Raw genomic sequence first — 12926 nt, 5'->3', positions numbered from 1 at the left:
TCCTTTTGCTCCTTGACAAATCTGACAGACATGGCACTAAGTCCCTGTTCAAAGGACGCAGGGACACGTACGCTCAGAATTATTCCGCACATGATTATTCATTAATCACCACAGCATGGGCTTTATTATTGGCCATGGGATGACCACAGAGTAAAAGCCACATCGCAGTGACAGAAAGTGCTATTTCTAACTGTATTACATCTCCCTCTATAACTAGCAGCAACGTTGCTGTGGCTGTAACTGGAAGGAGGAAATCCATACATGAGAGCGAGACCAGCTCTGCCAGGACCCTGCAAAGCAGCAATTATTTCAAATTTGCATCGGTTTCTGCTGACAAAGACCTAATGCATGTTTTTTTTTTACCAACAGGCTTACACATCTGTGACAAATGCTCTTGGAAAAAAAAAGAAAAAAAAAGATTCGGCCGGTTTACTAGATCAGGTTTCTTTCTAAATCCAAGTCTCCAATGTTTAGACTTCAACATGCACCTCAGACATCAGATAGAATCAGTTCTCAGTCGATATGCTTTGAATTTGTTCTTGGCTTTCACGTGCCCCAAGAACATACGACAGACCTCTTCCTAAGTTAGGACACCACGAGGTCTTTCTCTAACACGCCTGGGCGCGGACAACAGGTCACCCCGACAGACAGCTCGGTTTTGGGACGGGATGAATAAAGTCGCTTGGGTGACGCTCAGAAAGCTGGGCAGTCTCCGTTTTCCGTGTTCTTCCAGTCATTGAACGTCTTCAATCATCTCGTACTGCTTAAGTTTCACAAAATCTGTTTTGTAACAGGACCAATGAGACTTTAAAATAAATCACTAGGAGCAGAAGGACTGAAGACAGCTGTGGGCACATGCCTCCTGCACGTCCCTCACTGGTCTCCACCCACCACCGACACGTTTTCCCTCACATCTCCATGGCCTTGATGGCCGTTATCACTCAGCTTAAAAAGGACTTTTAGTACAACTAAACATTTTACATCAATAATACTAAGTGGAATTCCCTCATATCTTTGCCCACTGGGATTTCTGTGTGTGAAATACAGAGTCAACGAATAAAATGAATTTCCATTCTTCCTCCCAAAGGCAAGAGCTAAAATATGGTGTTGTGCTCATTTTTAGAACTGTTTTCATCATTCTAGGGAATTCACGTTTTAAGGATATGTTCTGTACCAATAAACAGTTACCTAGAGGGAACTACTCCGAGTTTTAACCCACAGAGCCTACAAGATTTTTCACTTTAAAAGAAAAAGGTGAGTTATTGCAGCATTACTAGATACTGGTGCCCTTTTTAACTTGCTTCCTTCTGGACTACGAGCTCCAACGGGTGCTTTTCTTTTTCTGAAAGGAGAAGAGGAGGCCGAGTTCTCTGAAGGAGGAGGAAAGCTGGAGGGGGGTTGAGATTATCTACCCAGTTGCTTTTTTGGACCTGTCACAAGAATTTATGGAGAGAGGGCAGTTCCATCTTATTTTGCGCTCCTGACAAAACATGCTATGGTCAATAAATTAATGATATCTTCTTAGGGTTATTGAACATCTGTGAGGGTAACATAGAAATGAGCTGAACTACATTGCCACCATTTTCACCTCACCCTCACAAACTCATGTGGGAGAATAAAACTGACACAAGAGTAAAAATTAATATTTATGTTTTACGGTTGTGTCTCCAGTGATCACCAGAAGGTGTATGCATTTTTAATCCTTTTTTATATTACATAAAAACCATCAGCCGTCAGCAAATGGGTTATGCAATCTCTTGTACTGACCTCTTCGGCTGCTTTATTGGATGAAAGATAAAAATGTTTTATTAAAACCTTACATGGGCGCTAGCAGTATTCCAGCTGCCTAATGCATGCAAAGGCACATGTTTCTACAAAGTCTGAGTACAATGCTTCTTACCAACACTGTGCAACAGACATTTACACACACAGCACATATGGACAAACTGGGACAGCACTGCACTCATAACACCCAGGTACAGGGTTGGAGCCCCACTGATCTCCATGTCATCAACTTGCCTGCCTAGTCCCTCATTGAAGAGAGACCTTCGGCCAGCTCCAGGGAGGACTCAAGAGGGGTCATAAATGAGAGAAAACCCATCGAGCCTATTCGGCAGTTAGGAGTTAAGGGTATGAGCTCTGACAACATGACCGAGCAACCCAAACTACCACGGCCCTTTGCGTGAAGAAGGTAGAGTATCGGAAATTCTGTAAGCACGATACACAAGCTGATACCCTGGTGTAGTGGATGCCTACCCACGAACCACAGAATGCAGCCCTGAGTCAGCGTATCACCTTATCACCTTAGCACCTCTGCACCTGATTGTGGTTCATCACTCTTGTGGTCGGAAGTCACTTCATTTGGTGTAAGTAGTGGGATTCAAAACCACGCCTCCAAAAGAGACTGCAAGCCTGGTAAAGCACAGGAGCCGAATGTCTACAGCTGCCCTATCTAGACACTCTACACTAATTGTAATTAATTTCTAAGTTCCCAGTCTCTTCCAGTGCTGCAGGAGCTTAGATGCAGCCCCCTAAGGCCTTGTCCTCCTGGCTGCTAATATACACTAGTTTTTAATCCAAGGGAGTGGCCTATTGCCAACAGAGCAAATCATACAGTATATGTTTTTTTCTACCCATTGAATGTCACACTGGCTGCCAAATAATCAATATAGGCAGGCGTGTTCAATTTTCACTCCAATAAGTGCCTTTAAACAAAGCCCCAACATTCACATCATTACACCTGGCTTCTTGCAAGAAGATGTTGGATGAGTTCCACTCAGCAATTAGCTTAGAGCAACCAAACGAGATGTTGCAAGAAGCTAAGCTCTACAGAGGTGAAGTGGTCTTGTTAGCAATCTTTCTCAGGTTAAAAAGGAGAAAGTCTTATTTTAGTACAATACTCAGAGGCCAATGGTGGAGAAAATGAGATAAAAAATCCAAGGTTCAAATATTAATTGGAACTCCCCCCCTCCTCCCCAAAAAACACACTTATCTTCCTCACTGACATACAGTCACAATAACACTCTGAGGAAGACTGACAAGCCTTCAGATGGGGCTAGAGGAGGCCAGCACTGTGCCAGATTTCTGCGTGCAAATTACAACTGCTTAATTAACTCGGGGACATTATAAACCTGTCACGTCCAAGGCTGTAAGGAATTCTTTGTATTTTCGTACAGAGGATATCACACTGGGTTAACTGTTAGAGCACAATGCCTTGGTTATTAAACTGCCTCACAAAAAGCTCTGTTTCTTCTCTGCCCGAGCACAAGCCCAGACGCAGAATTCTTACGGGGAAGCAGTCAAGCCGGGTTATCAGCAGAGCTGCAGCAGCACAACCTCCTTTCCATTATTCATAAACACCACGGCGCGGGCCTTGTTTGTGTGACTGTCTGTTTCTTCAGGCCCACCACCTGGTGCTAGAAAGGACAAAGAGTAAGGAAAAGACGCCCAAATCCTCCTCTAGCACCGAACATTATTCGTACACATATGGAACTGTTTTTTTAAATATATTCGCCGTTAACGAATAATCGGCGAAGCTCTGAAAATGTAGAGCTGCAAAAACTGCAGGTGAGCAAAGGAGACACAGAGAGAACCACCCTGTCACTGTCCACAATAATAAATGCGGAGAGTGCTGCGATACACAGGAACAGATATTCAATTAAAAATAGGCTTAGCTGCACAACGTGCAAGTACGAGGCAGAGCCATCTTCTATGACACAGAAAAGACATGTTTGCAGGAGGATTTAATTTTTTTTTCCTATATGTCACCAGGATTCTAAATTTAAAAGAAGAGCTAACGCAACAAAAACAGTTTCGCTTTCTTGTCACTAAATGCACACACTCGCAGCCTGAGCTGCAGTCAACATGTAAGAACAGAGCTTGCCAAGTTGGCAGTCCTGATTGCTTTAAAACCGCAAGTCTGAAGCCCCTGGGTGTGTTGACAAGCTGGAATGAGGAGGTCTGCCGCCACACAGCATAAATTCACAATCTCCCCCCTGCTCATTGGGCACTGATGGAAGACGGGGCTATTTTAAGCCTCTCTCTCTCTCTCTCCTGTTCTCATGTTGAAAGAGGTTCACCTCGGAAGCAGGGATGTTGAAAAACATGTCTGACTGCTGCACCTGCACAGAACAAAACTTGTATTTGCCCATAAAGAACACCGCCTGCCAGTTCAAGGAAAATCCTCAACTTCCAGAGGGTTCGCGTTCTGCTTGGCGTTGTAGGACTGCTGTAGCAGATTAGTCTGACATATGCAGGCGAGGCAGGAATAACAGTACTGCCGTAATGCAGATGAGTAGGTCAAGCAAGAGGGAGATGAATGCCAAAAGAACAGCTGGGAAAAGGGATTAAGGAAAAGCGAAGGTCACTCCTTGAATTCTGGAGTGCTTTCATTTTATACAGAATGCTACAAACACATTACAGATTCACAGCCTACTTACCTGTATGATAAACTACTTCAACACGGCGTTTTCTGATATGACCTTAGTACCAAACAAAACATTGAATTCTCCAGAAACAACAAGACATCAGCCCGCTCAACAGGCATTAATTCATCCAAAAATGTCAGGGAGGATGATTTCCTAGGTTGATCGTCGGCAGGCTTTGCGAAAAGGTTTAAAGAGGGGTCCGTTCTGTCATCGCACAATGACATTTGTAAATGACCCTTGCTTCTCAGGTAGTGATGAAAATGGTGAACAGGGCGCATCATGGCCAAGGTCGTTCTGTGTTTCCAACTGTCCAGATTGGGATCCATGCTGTATACCTGCTGTGAGCCCTGACGATACTGCAGAGAAGTCACGCACGTGGTACTGTCTCAGTGGGGATTACTACAGCTGTAGCAAGTACTTAATTGATTGCTAATTCCTTTGGGACCAATTAGGTGGATCTCATTCATAATTTCTAACAGTTAAATCCAATAAAACCATAAAATCATTAATAATGGAGGTCTGGAAAGGAGTACATTATTTAAAGAGGATGAAATTATGACAAAGTCCCTTTTGCATAAACGGATATCTGCCATTTGTGAAAACAAAGCTTTAAAATGGGTTTATCATATGATTTTTTCTCAGCGAAAAAAATAACTTTTTTCTATGGAACAAAGAAAACTAAAGTGGTTAAGGAAAACTATGAATGATTAACAGTATGATTAACACTCATACAATATGCAGGTACAAATTATACTCAGAAACCCTTAATTTAAATCATATTTGTCAAATATCAGCTAGGATGTAAGGTTACCATTTCCTGGTGCCACAGCAAAGACAGTAGATTAATATACCAATCAAGTAAAAAAAACTGAAAATGCTGGGCACCTTAATCATGATAAACTAATATAGGGAACAAAGGAACAAGTAAAGGTTTATTCCATGCTGAAAAGAGAAGAAAAGAAACAACTTCATAGGGTGTCAAGAAGAAGGCTCCACAGACAAAATGTTTTTCTTTTCTTTCTACAGGGAACACCCCAAGCACACTGACAGAAAACCCTCAAATGAAACTCACAGAAAGAAGCTGAGCTGTACAGGTCCTGTGTGCATCCGAACAGATGCTAAAAGCCTATACAGCACCCTGCAATACTACAGACAGCACAGCAGGACTGGAGAGAGGAGCATATCCTGCTCAGACAGTCTTGTAAAGACCCACGGCAGGTGCAGAAGGGCCTCTCCACCATGCTTCCATCTGGAAGCAGAGGTGGGAATTGCAGATTCCCAAGACATCTGAAAACATACAGTTCAGCTGGGCTCCACAGAATAGAACTGAATTAGAACAGACAAGCAGGAAAACCAATTCATGCTACTGTGGCAATGACAGAAATCCTGCCTCGACAAAGCCATCACCGCATGGAGGGGCCAGCTGGTCCTATTAGTAAAGGAAGTGTGATGCCAACAGCTCTCCTCTTGGTACTGGTTACTCTCTGGTTTACAGCACCAAAGGCACCATGCTTACTCTACATTAGTATGCAGCTCACAGACAGATTCACCCATCATGCAATTAAACTGTCTCATGTCCCACAAGGGTGGAGATGGCAGGCATTTTCCCAAGGCTCATGCATGTCCTGAAACGTAACTGCTTTTGTATGCTTTCTCCCACTGCAGGATTCTCTCTTCCTTCCAATGCTCAGCAGTCTGGTCATTTCCTCTCCCACCAACAGAGCTGGGAGCTCTCCACCGGAGACCAGACCTCACCCCACAACGCTGCAGAGGAGGCGACTTTTTCTGGGAGAGTTGGTTCTGTATACTTCTGTTTCTGTATGAAACAGAGCGACAACTAGCTACGTCCCGAGCCAGTCTCTATGAATGATCGGTCTCAGTAAATGGTCCAGGAAAGCTGCATTTGCGCGCGTCTGAAATGGACGCAGCCCCAAGAATAAAGAAGAGGTGGACTAACCGCAGCTGCCAGCTCACGCCTGCTCACAGACGGACAAATAGGGAAAAGGAGGTAACGGCAGCAGCTGACAGTGTTGGCATTCCCTGGAGTCATCCAGACCATCCTTGGGCAAATGCCCTGTGGGGAATGTGGAGATGGAAGCCCGCAGAGACAGGGTTGTGAACTGGTCACCTACAGCCAGAAGTGGAGTTAACAACAATGTCTGCAGGACATAGCGAATCAGAACTTTGGTGCACCAGCCAACTGACCCTCAAAAGGCCTTTCCTGTCCAGCAGAGGCAGCTCTCATGTGTCCTACGGTAAATAGTCATCTGTTACTGTGTCTGCACTCTCCAGCTGAGTCGAGCACTTGCGGTTGAGGCTGATCCCTGGAGCCGCACAGACGCCGGCGACTCTGGAAAGTGCGCGGAGTGGAACGACAAGAGTCAGTGCTCACATATCGTCCTTACAGGGTAGCATTAACAAACCAGAGGTTTTACAAACATTTAAATACGAAATTACTATTCTTCTATCTCAAGCATTAGACGTGAAACAGATGGCACCCATGAAAACAATTGATTTTCCTGCTGGGCCGCTGGATAACATTTTTGCAGACATGACAAGGATTTAACAGCTTTGACTTCCCCAGATTTTAGACACGAAGGGCTGCATTCGGGACTGGGTCTGCTCAATTCACAGGGCCCTTTCAGCATTTGTTTGTGATGATTCATGCAGAAGCAGCTATTGTAGTGTTAAGAAGCTCTCTATTTTAACGAGGAAAAGGGGATCACAGCAAGCTAAATCGGTTTCGGTTCTCGGCTGAGACATAATTCAAAAAGGTCGTCATAATTTTGCATGTCCCTTATCGAAAGTCAAGGCTTTGCACAGAGAGATCCTTCTATGCTTGTGAACAAGCGTTGCAGAATTATTGGCAGAAGATTAAAAACAAGATTTAAAAGTAGCAAAAGATTTTGTTCCAAATTTCACTGCTGATTGTACCAAAAAATAATATTGGGTTTTGAGACTCTACGTTCAAAGCCAAATGATAATGTACAGTAGCTTGACTGTGCTTAATATGTTTGAAATCTCGACTGCATGTCCAAATGGAATAAACACAACTTTCCACTAAGCTGAAAAAAACTGGGTTGGTCTTTAGGGATTTGACAGTAGAACTTCCCAAATTTCAAAAAGAAACTTTGCTCAAAACTACATATTTATTTGCTTAGTGGACCCCCTGAACCATGGTGCTAAAGACTAGTTCACAATTTACTTTCTCCTGCAGGAATTTATCAAGAAGAGGAGATTCTGTTGCCTGAGAGCTTACAGAGCAAAGACTGTGCCCTTTGACATTTAAATTGGTATAAACTCTTGTTTCTCTAACAACTGCCATCCCAGGAGTACTACATCAACCACATCATCATCTTCCAAGAACAGCCTCAGAGGAAAGAGATTTCTCACTATAGACCAAAGTCAACTTGTCTTTCAGCCAATAAACATGCTTTAAACAGGTCAGAGTAGATTACTGATTGCTATTAATTTAAAGAGAAGAAGATGGAATTCTGAAAGATTAACATAAAAAAACTAACATCTCCAGGTTTTTTTTAACAAGTAGCATTCTCATTTAAGAACGAGAATACTGTAGACGAACCAGCAATACAGTCCATCTTTTCATTGACATGAGACAGAAACAGGTTTACTTTCTACTTCAAGCTTCTATCATCTGGTTCAATCAATTAAGCTATTTATATGTAAGCACCTAATGTGAAATACTCTTAATTGTTTGTGGACATAATTATGTATATTTAAAAAAATCATTTACGACAAAGGCACGAAAGATGGACAGGGGCTCAAATCTCACAGAAACAGTCGACCCCGGATTATTGAAGGAACAACTCTTTCAGAACCTTAATTTCCCACATTATGGCAAAGAAACCTGCTGAGTTAGTGAAGATCAGACTAGATATGAGAGCATGACTAGATACTGCAGCATGCTGCACGGTCTGGTGACAAGACAGAGACAAAGCAAATGTCTTGTTTGCAGACCAGGCTCTGCCAGAGGAGTCAGTGACAGACTGCTGAAGGTTGTGGTATTGAAAAACAGTGCGGCAAGGCCAGAACTCAAAACACAGCAGTGACACAAAGGGCAGCCTGCTTAGTCCCTGCCACCCGGCCCTGTCGTCTTTCCTGAGCAATGCAGCTCGTTTCCTGTCTCTTCTGTCCTCTCAGCTTAACCTCATAGCCTGCGCTCACAAAAACTACCGAGTTCACTTGAGCTCAAAACCTTTGTGAACCTTTCTGAAGTCCACCCATCTGCTACCATACATAAACGGGTACGAAAATGAAATGAATTCAACTTCAACGCTGCAAGATTATTTCAAAAATTATAAAATTACATAATAAGCCACTCGTTTTGCTCTGGGTTTTGGACAGAGCCGCTTCTCTCAGGTTCAGCTTCTGTATTTAGAAAAAGACAACTAGAAAGGTAAGACACCAATATTCTGTTAAAATTGAGCATTATTTTGTAACATTTTTTTGGTTCCAGGATTGGTTCTCCCACTGTGTTGCTTGGACTACACTGTAAAGCTTTAAATAAAAGAAGATATTCTGCAAGTACTCATTATCACTAAAAAAATGCTCTCCTTGCTCCCTCACACCTCTGGCAAATGTTTCAGTGACAGATTGCAGAGATCACATTCATATGCAAGAGAATATTAAGCTGAGATGATTTATGACACGTCAATCTTCAAACAAAAATGTGCCTGTAGTACTAGAGATACATTTTCAACACAGATTCACGGGTCATTTGTTAGCACAGCAAGTATTTCCTTCATCTGTTTGCTTACGCTCATGGAACTGCAGCTCAAGAAGGAAAATCATAACGACAGGAGTCTCATTGTTTTAACAGCTTATTTTAGTGCTTCCCACCCATCTTCATGACACCATCCCTTGTTGTGACATCTTAGAAAAACATGATTCTAAAAACAAAAACACTGGGAAACGTTTACACAATAGTAACCAAACTAAAAGATGAATACCCCTTGTGTCAGGAAGGTGGAGAAGTAAATTTGGAAGACAGAGGCTTCAAACCCTTTGATCACAAAGTGTTTATGGGATGCCAGATCCCAGCAGAGGACAACAATACAGAGGGACACAGCAGGACCCTTTAGACCCAGTCTCAGGCTCTGCCAGACCAGAGGTAAGAGGATGTTAAGAATGTCTGACTAAAGTAGTCAATCTGGGGACCTTACCCTCACTGAGTCCTGTACCTCCTGCAGGAGACAACACCGCCCTCACAGGGTGAGTCCTGTACCTCCTGCAGGAGACAACACCGCCCTCACAGGGTGAGTCCTGTATCGCCTGCAGTAGGTGACTCTCTGCACATTTCAGTAACCCCACTGGATGCTTTGATGGAATTTTTCCTCATTTTGTTTAAAGGCCTTCTGAGGTATTCTTTTTATACGGAGCAGCTGATGATATGTAATGTTAAAGTTCTTCCAGAAGGTGTAATGACTAACCATCTTAACTTGAAATTTTAAAGCAATCTTTTTCATTTAATGAAAGGACATTTGCCAATATTTTCCAAAGGGAATAGCTGGCTATATTGCTGGATATAATAATTATTCATCATACTTATCTTCCTGCCATCACACCGCAACCTTTCTGTGCACTTGCCCATTATAGGAATTCAATTACAAACAAACCATTTGTGAAAATTGGTTGTAGACATTAACAACAGATGTCTGGAGAGATAAATGTAATTTTCAAAGATAAATTTTTCCTAATGGTCTCGATGATCATTAAACATGACTGTTAAGAAAAAAACAGGCATTCAAAAAATCTTGAGCAAACCACCAGACTGAAAAAGAAAACAAATTAAAGGGTACAGACATCTTCTTTACATAAATTAACGTAATGAGGCTCTCCCGCTGGTGCTGATACTTCTCAGGGTTTGGTATCCTCTGCCGATAACCGTAAAAAGGAATGTAAGGGAGTCAGCATTAGTTCCGCCTCATGACATTTCCTTGTTAATTAAACAAAACTACGGTTCATAAGAGGTGATGCTCTACCTATGTTATGTAAGCAGCTCCGCACCACCACTACGTAAGCTGGAATCGGAAAAGAAGCTTCCAAGTGGAGGCACACTAGCTCAGCATAGGGGGACTAGGGACACATCCGAAAATCCTAGGAAAAACAGTGACAGGTCCTTCACACTCCTTGGGGAAGATCAAGCTCTAACTGGGGGGTGCTTCAGGGACACGTGTGACCCCTGGATGTGATGAGCAGAAGAACTGGCTTATTTTCCAGAATGTCTGCCGCGGGATTTTCACAAGCTGCCCAAAGTTTGTTTCCTGTATTGTTACACCTTAACGAAACAGCTGTCGCGCCTTTCTCCTTTTCACAAATGAAGACATCTTTGAAGACTGTGGAGCATGTAGTCTATCAAGCACACCACAGCACCATTATTCTACATACACAAAAAGAAAGAACATGGAAATGTTAACCCGATATTGCAGAAAACAATGATCTCTCTGCAAGCCTTAAACTTAAGAATGTTGAAAAGACCTTACATTTCCTTCCAGGATTGTCAGATGCTTTCCACTACAACCCACTTTGATAGGAAAGACACTATGCTTATAACGTCAGTGCAATTTCACACACGGGTGCCAATATACAGCACGTGAGAAAAGTAAAAGTATTCAGAGCAGTGAGGTTCTCTCTCAGAAAATGAGGGCCATGTTATTGAATGGCTTGAAAATTGCAAGTCAGGTTGCTGATGGTTGGCTTACAGCACCACTGGCAGGAGTTCCAAGGACACAGGGTTCACAGGAGGAAGAGGGCGAGCTGAACACACTGAATTAATCTAGGCCACATTTTAATAAACCTCCAACCACATTACACCTCTCATCCCAGACCATTTATCTCCATCTACAACTTAATTAGCACAAAACATGGTTTGTCCTCTGCATGGCCTAGAAAACTCAAATCCCTACTAGTCTCTTACAGATATGTCATATATACATTTGCTTGCAAGTGCATGTGCATTCTGCTGGTAGATGACCACAAGTCTATTGCTCATCCATCCCAATACCATTAAAGCTTTCTGGGCATCACATACCTTCCAGGTCACCAGAACAACAGTAACAATAAGGTAGAAACACACACAGAAGCAACATCGATCGTGCTGCTTTAGGTTAAACTATGAGTCAATTCTTGCAATTCTTTACCAACGTGACAAACAGAGAGACACGAAATCATTATGCACGTGCATGTAGTTAGTGCTCGGGACATTTTGCACAAGAATCCCAGACCCTCACAAGGCCTCAAGGCAGACCAGGTGAGCACACTGCCCATTAGCATTTAATGCCAATAATCATTCCATCCACATGCCACCGAAACGCAGGCAGTGACCCCAATTCATACTGGGTAGGTTAAGGTCACCTCAAAAAACTGTGGACTTGCTAAGCTATCAATATTGATTGTCAATGGACAAGATGCCATCAAACCAGTGTGAGCTCTGATCTTAAAACTCCAAATCTGGATACCCCTGGCGACCCTTCCTCAGTGAGCAGGAGAACAAAGCCTCTGCAAACAGCAATTAATTGAATTAGTGATGTTTGGTTCAGGGTTTTTATTTCACCAGGGTGAAAGGCTCTGAAAAGACTGATCCTGTATGTCAACACTGACTTAGATAAACAAGAATGATTAAAAATAGAGTCATGTCAAAAAAGAGTTTCTCAGAGAGCTTTGAAAACATCCACAGGCCAATAAAAGTTGCTAAAACAGCATACTGATATTGTTGTCTTGTCTAAACACTCGCTGAAAACTAGAAAAACAAGATGTCATCCTTCTGTATCAGATCATTTTCATTGCCAATACTGCACTCTAAAAGGACAAGGCTTGATGCCCTTTTCAGGCTTCGACAGCTTTCTCTTCTAAAAGACAGGATTGTTTTAACATACCGATACTCTGCTTCCTGACTCTTCCTGACTCTCTGAACCAGAACCCGAAACACAACATCTTAGAATCCACAGTGATGCAACACCCAACCAAACCCTGTCTGATACATTAAGAAACGCAGGTGTTATCATTTGTGCCAGCAGTGGCACCAAGAAAGGAGATTTAATCAAGGACTCCTCTTGCCACTTTCATTTAGTAATGTACTTGACCAGCATATTCAAGACTGATTTATAACTGGTACATGGAAAATGATGTCCATGTTTTATTTCAGACACATGAGAGAAACAAAACAAACATCGGTTTTTAAGAGTGATTGTATGTCGTGTAAATCACATGGCTGCTTGTGGGCAGCCCAGAGAGCTGCAGTGCTGTATTCTGCTTTCGTGCTGTGTGCAGGACAGCCTGTGCGTGCCTGCTGGATCGCCAGCGCAGACTACAGCACGTGTCTGACTTGTGCCCACGATCATCCCTGAGATGTCTTTCTCAACAGTCTGGAAAAGCAGGAAAGGCACATCTTAACTCACCTCCTTCTGTCGCTTGCTGGCCTCTCGTTTGGCTGCCTTTTCTTTGAGCCTTTTCTCCTGTTAAAAAAAAACAAAAGTCCAT

The 12926-nt window shown here is 42.8% G+C and overlaps 1 protein-coding gene across 2 annotated transcripts in view; it reads right to left on the bottom strand.

The window, feature by feature from the left end:
* ddx10 (DEAD-box helicase 10) overlaps window positions 1-12926 on the bottom strand; it is a 107756-nt gene that overhangs the window by 23290 nt on the left and 71540 nt on the right. For both annotated transcript variants that reach the window (XM_088922082.1, XM_088922083.1), the window contains exon 16: window positions 12845-12901. In XM_088922082.1, coding sequence (XP_088778208.1) covers window positions 12845-12901 — 57 coding nt within the window. The remainder of the gene's footprint in view (window positions 1-12844; window positions 12902-12926) is intronic.

The sequence above is a fragment of the Atractosteus spatula genome, chromosome 7 (genome assembly GCF_055471065.1).
Source record: "Atractosteus spatula isolate fAtrSpa1 chromosome 7, fAtrSpa1.hap1, whole genome shotgun sequence".
Lineage (NCBI taxonomy): Eukaryota > Metazoa > Chordata > Actinopteri > Semionotiformes > Lepisosteidae > Atractosteus > Atractosteus spatula.
Note: the sequence above shows the minus strand (reverse complement) of the source record. Positions and strands in the feature narration are given on the sequence as shown.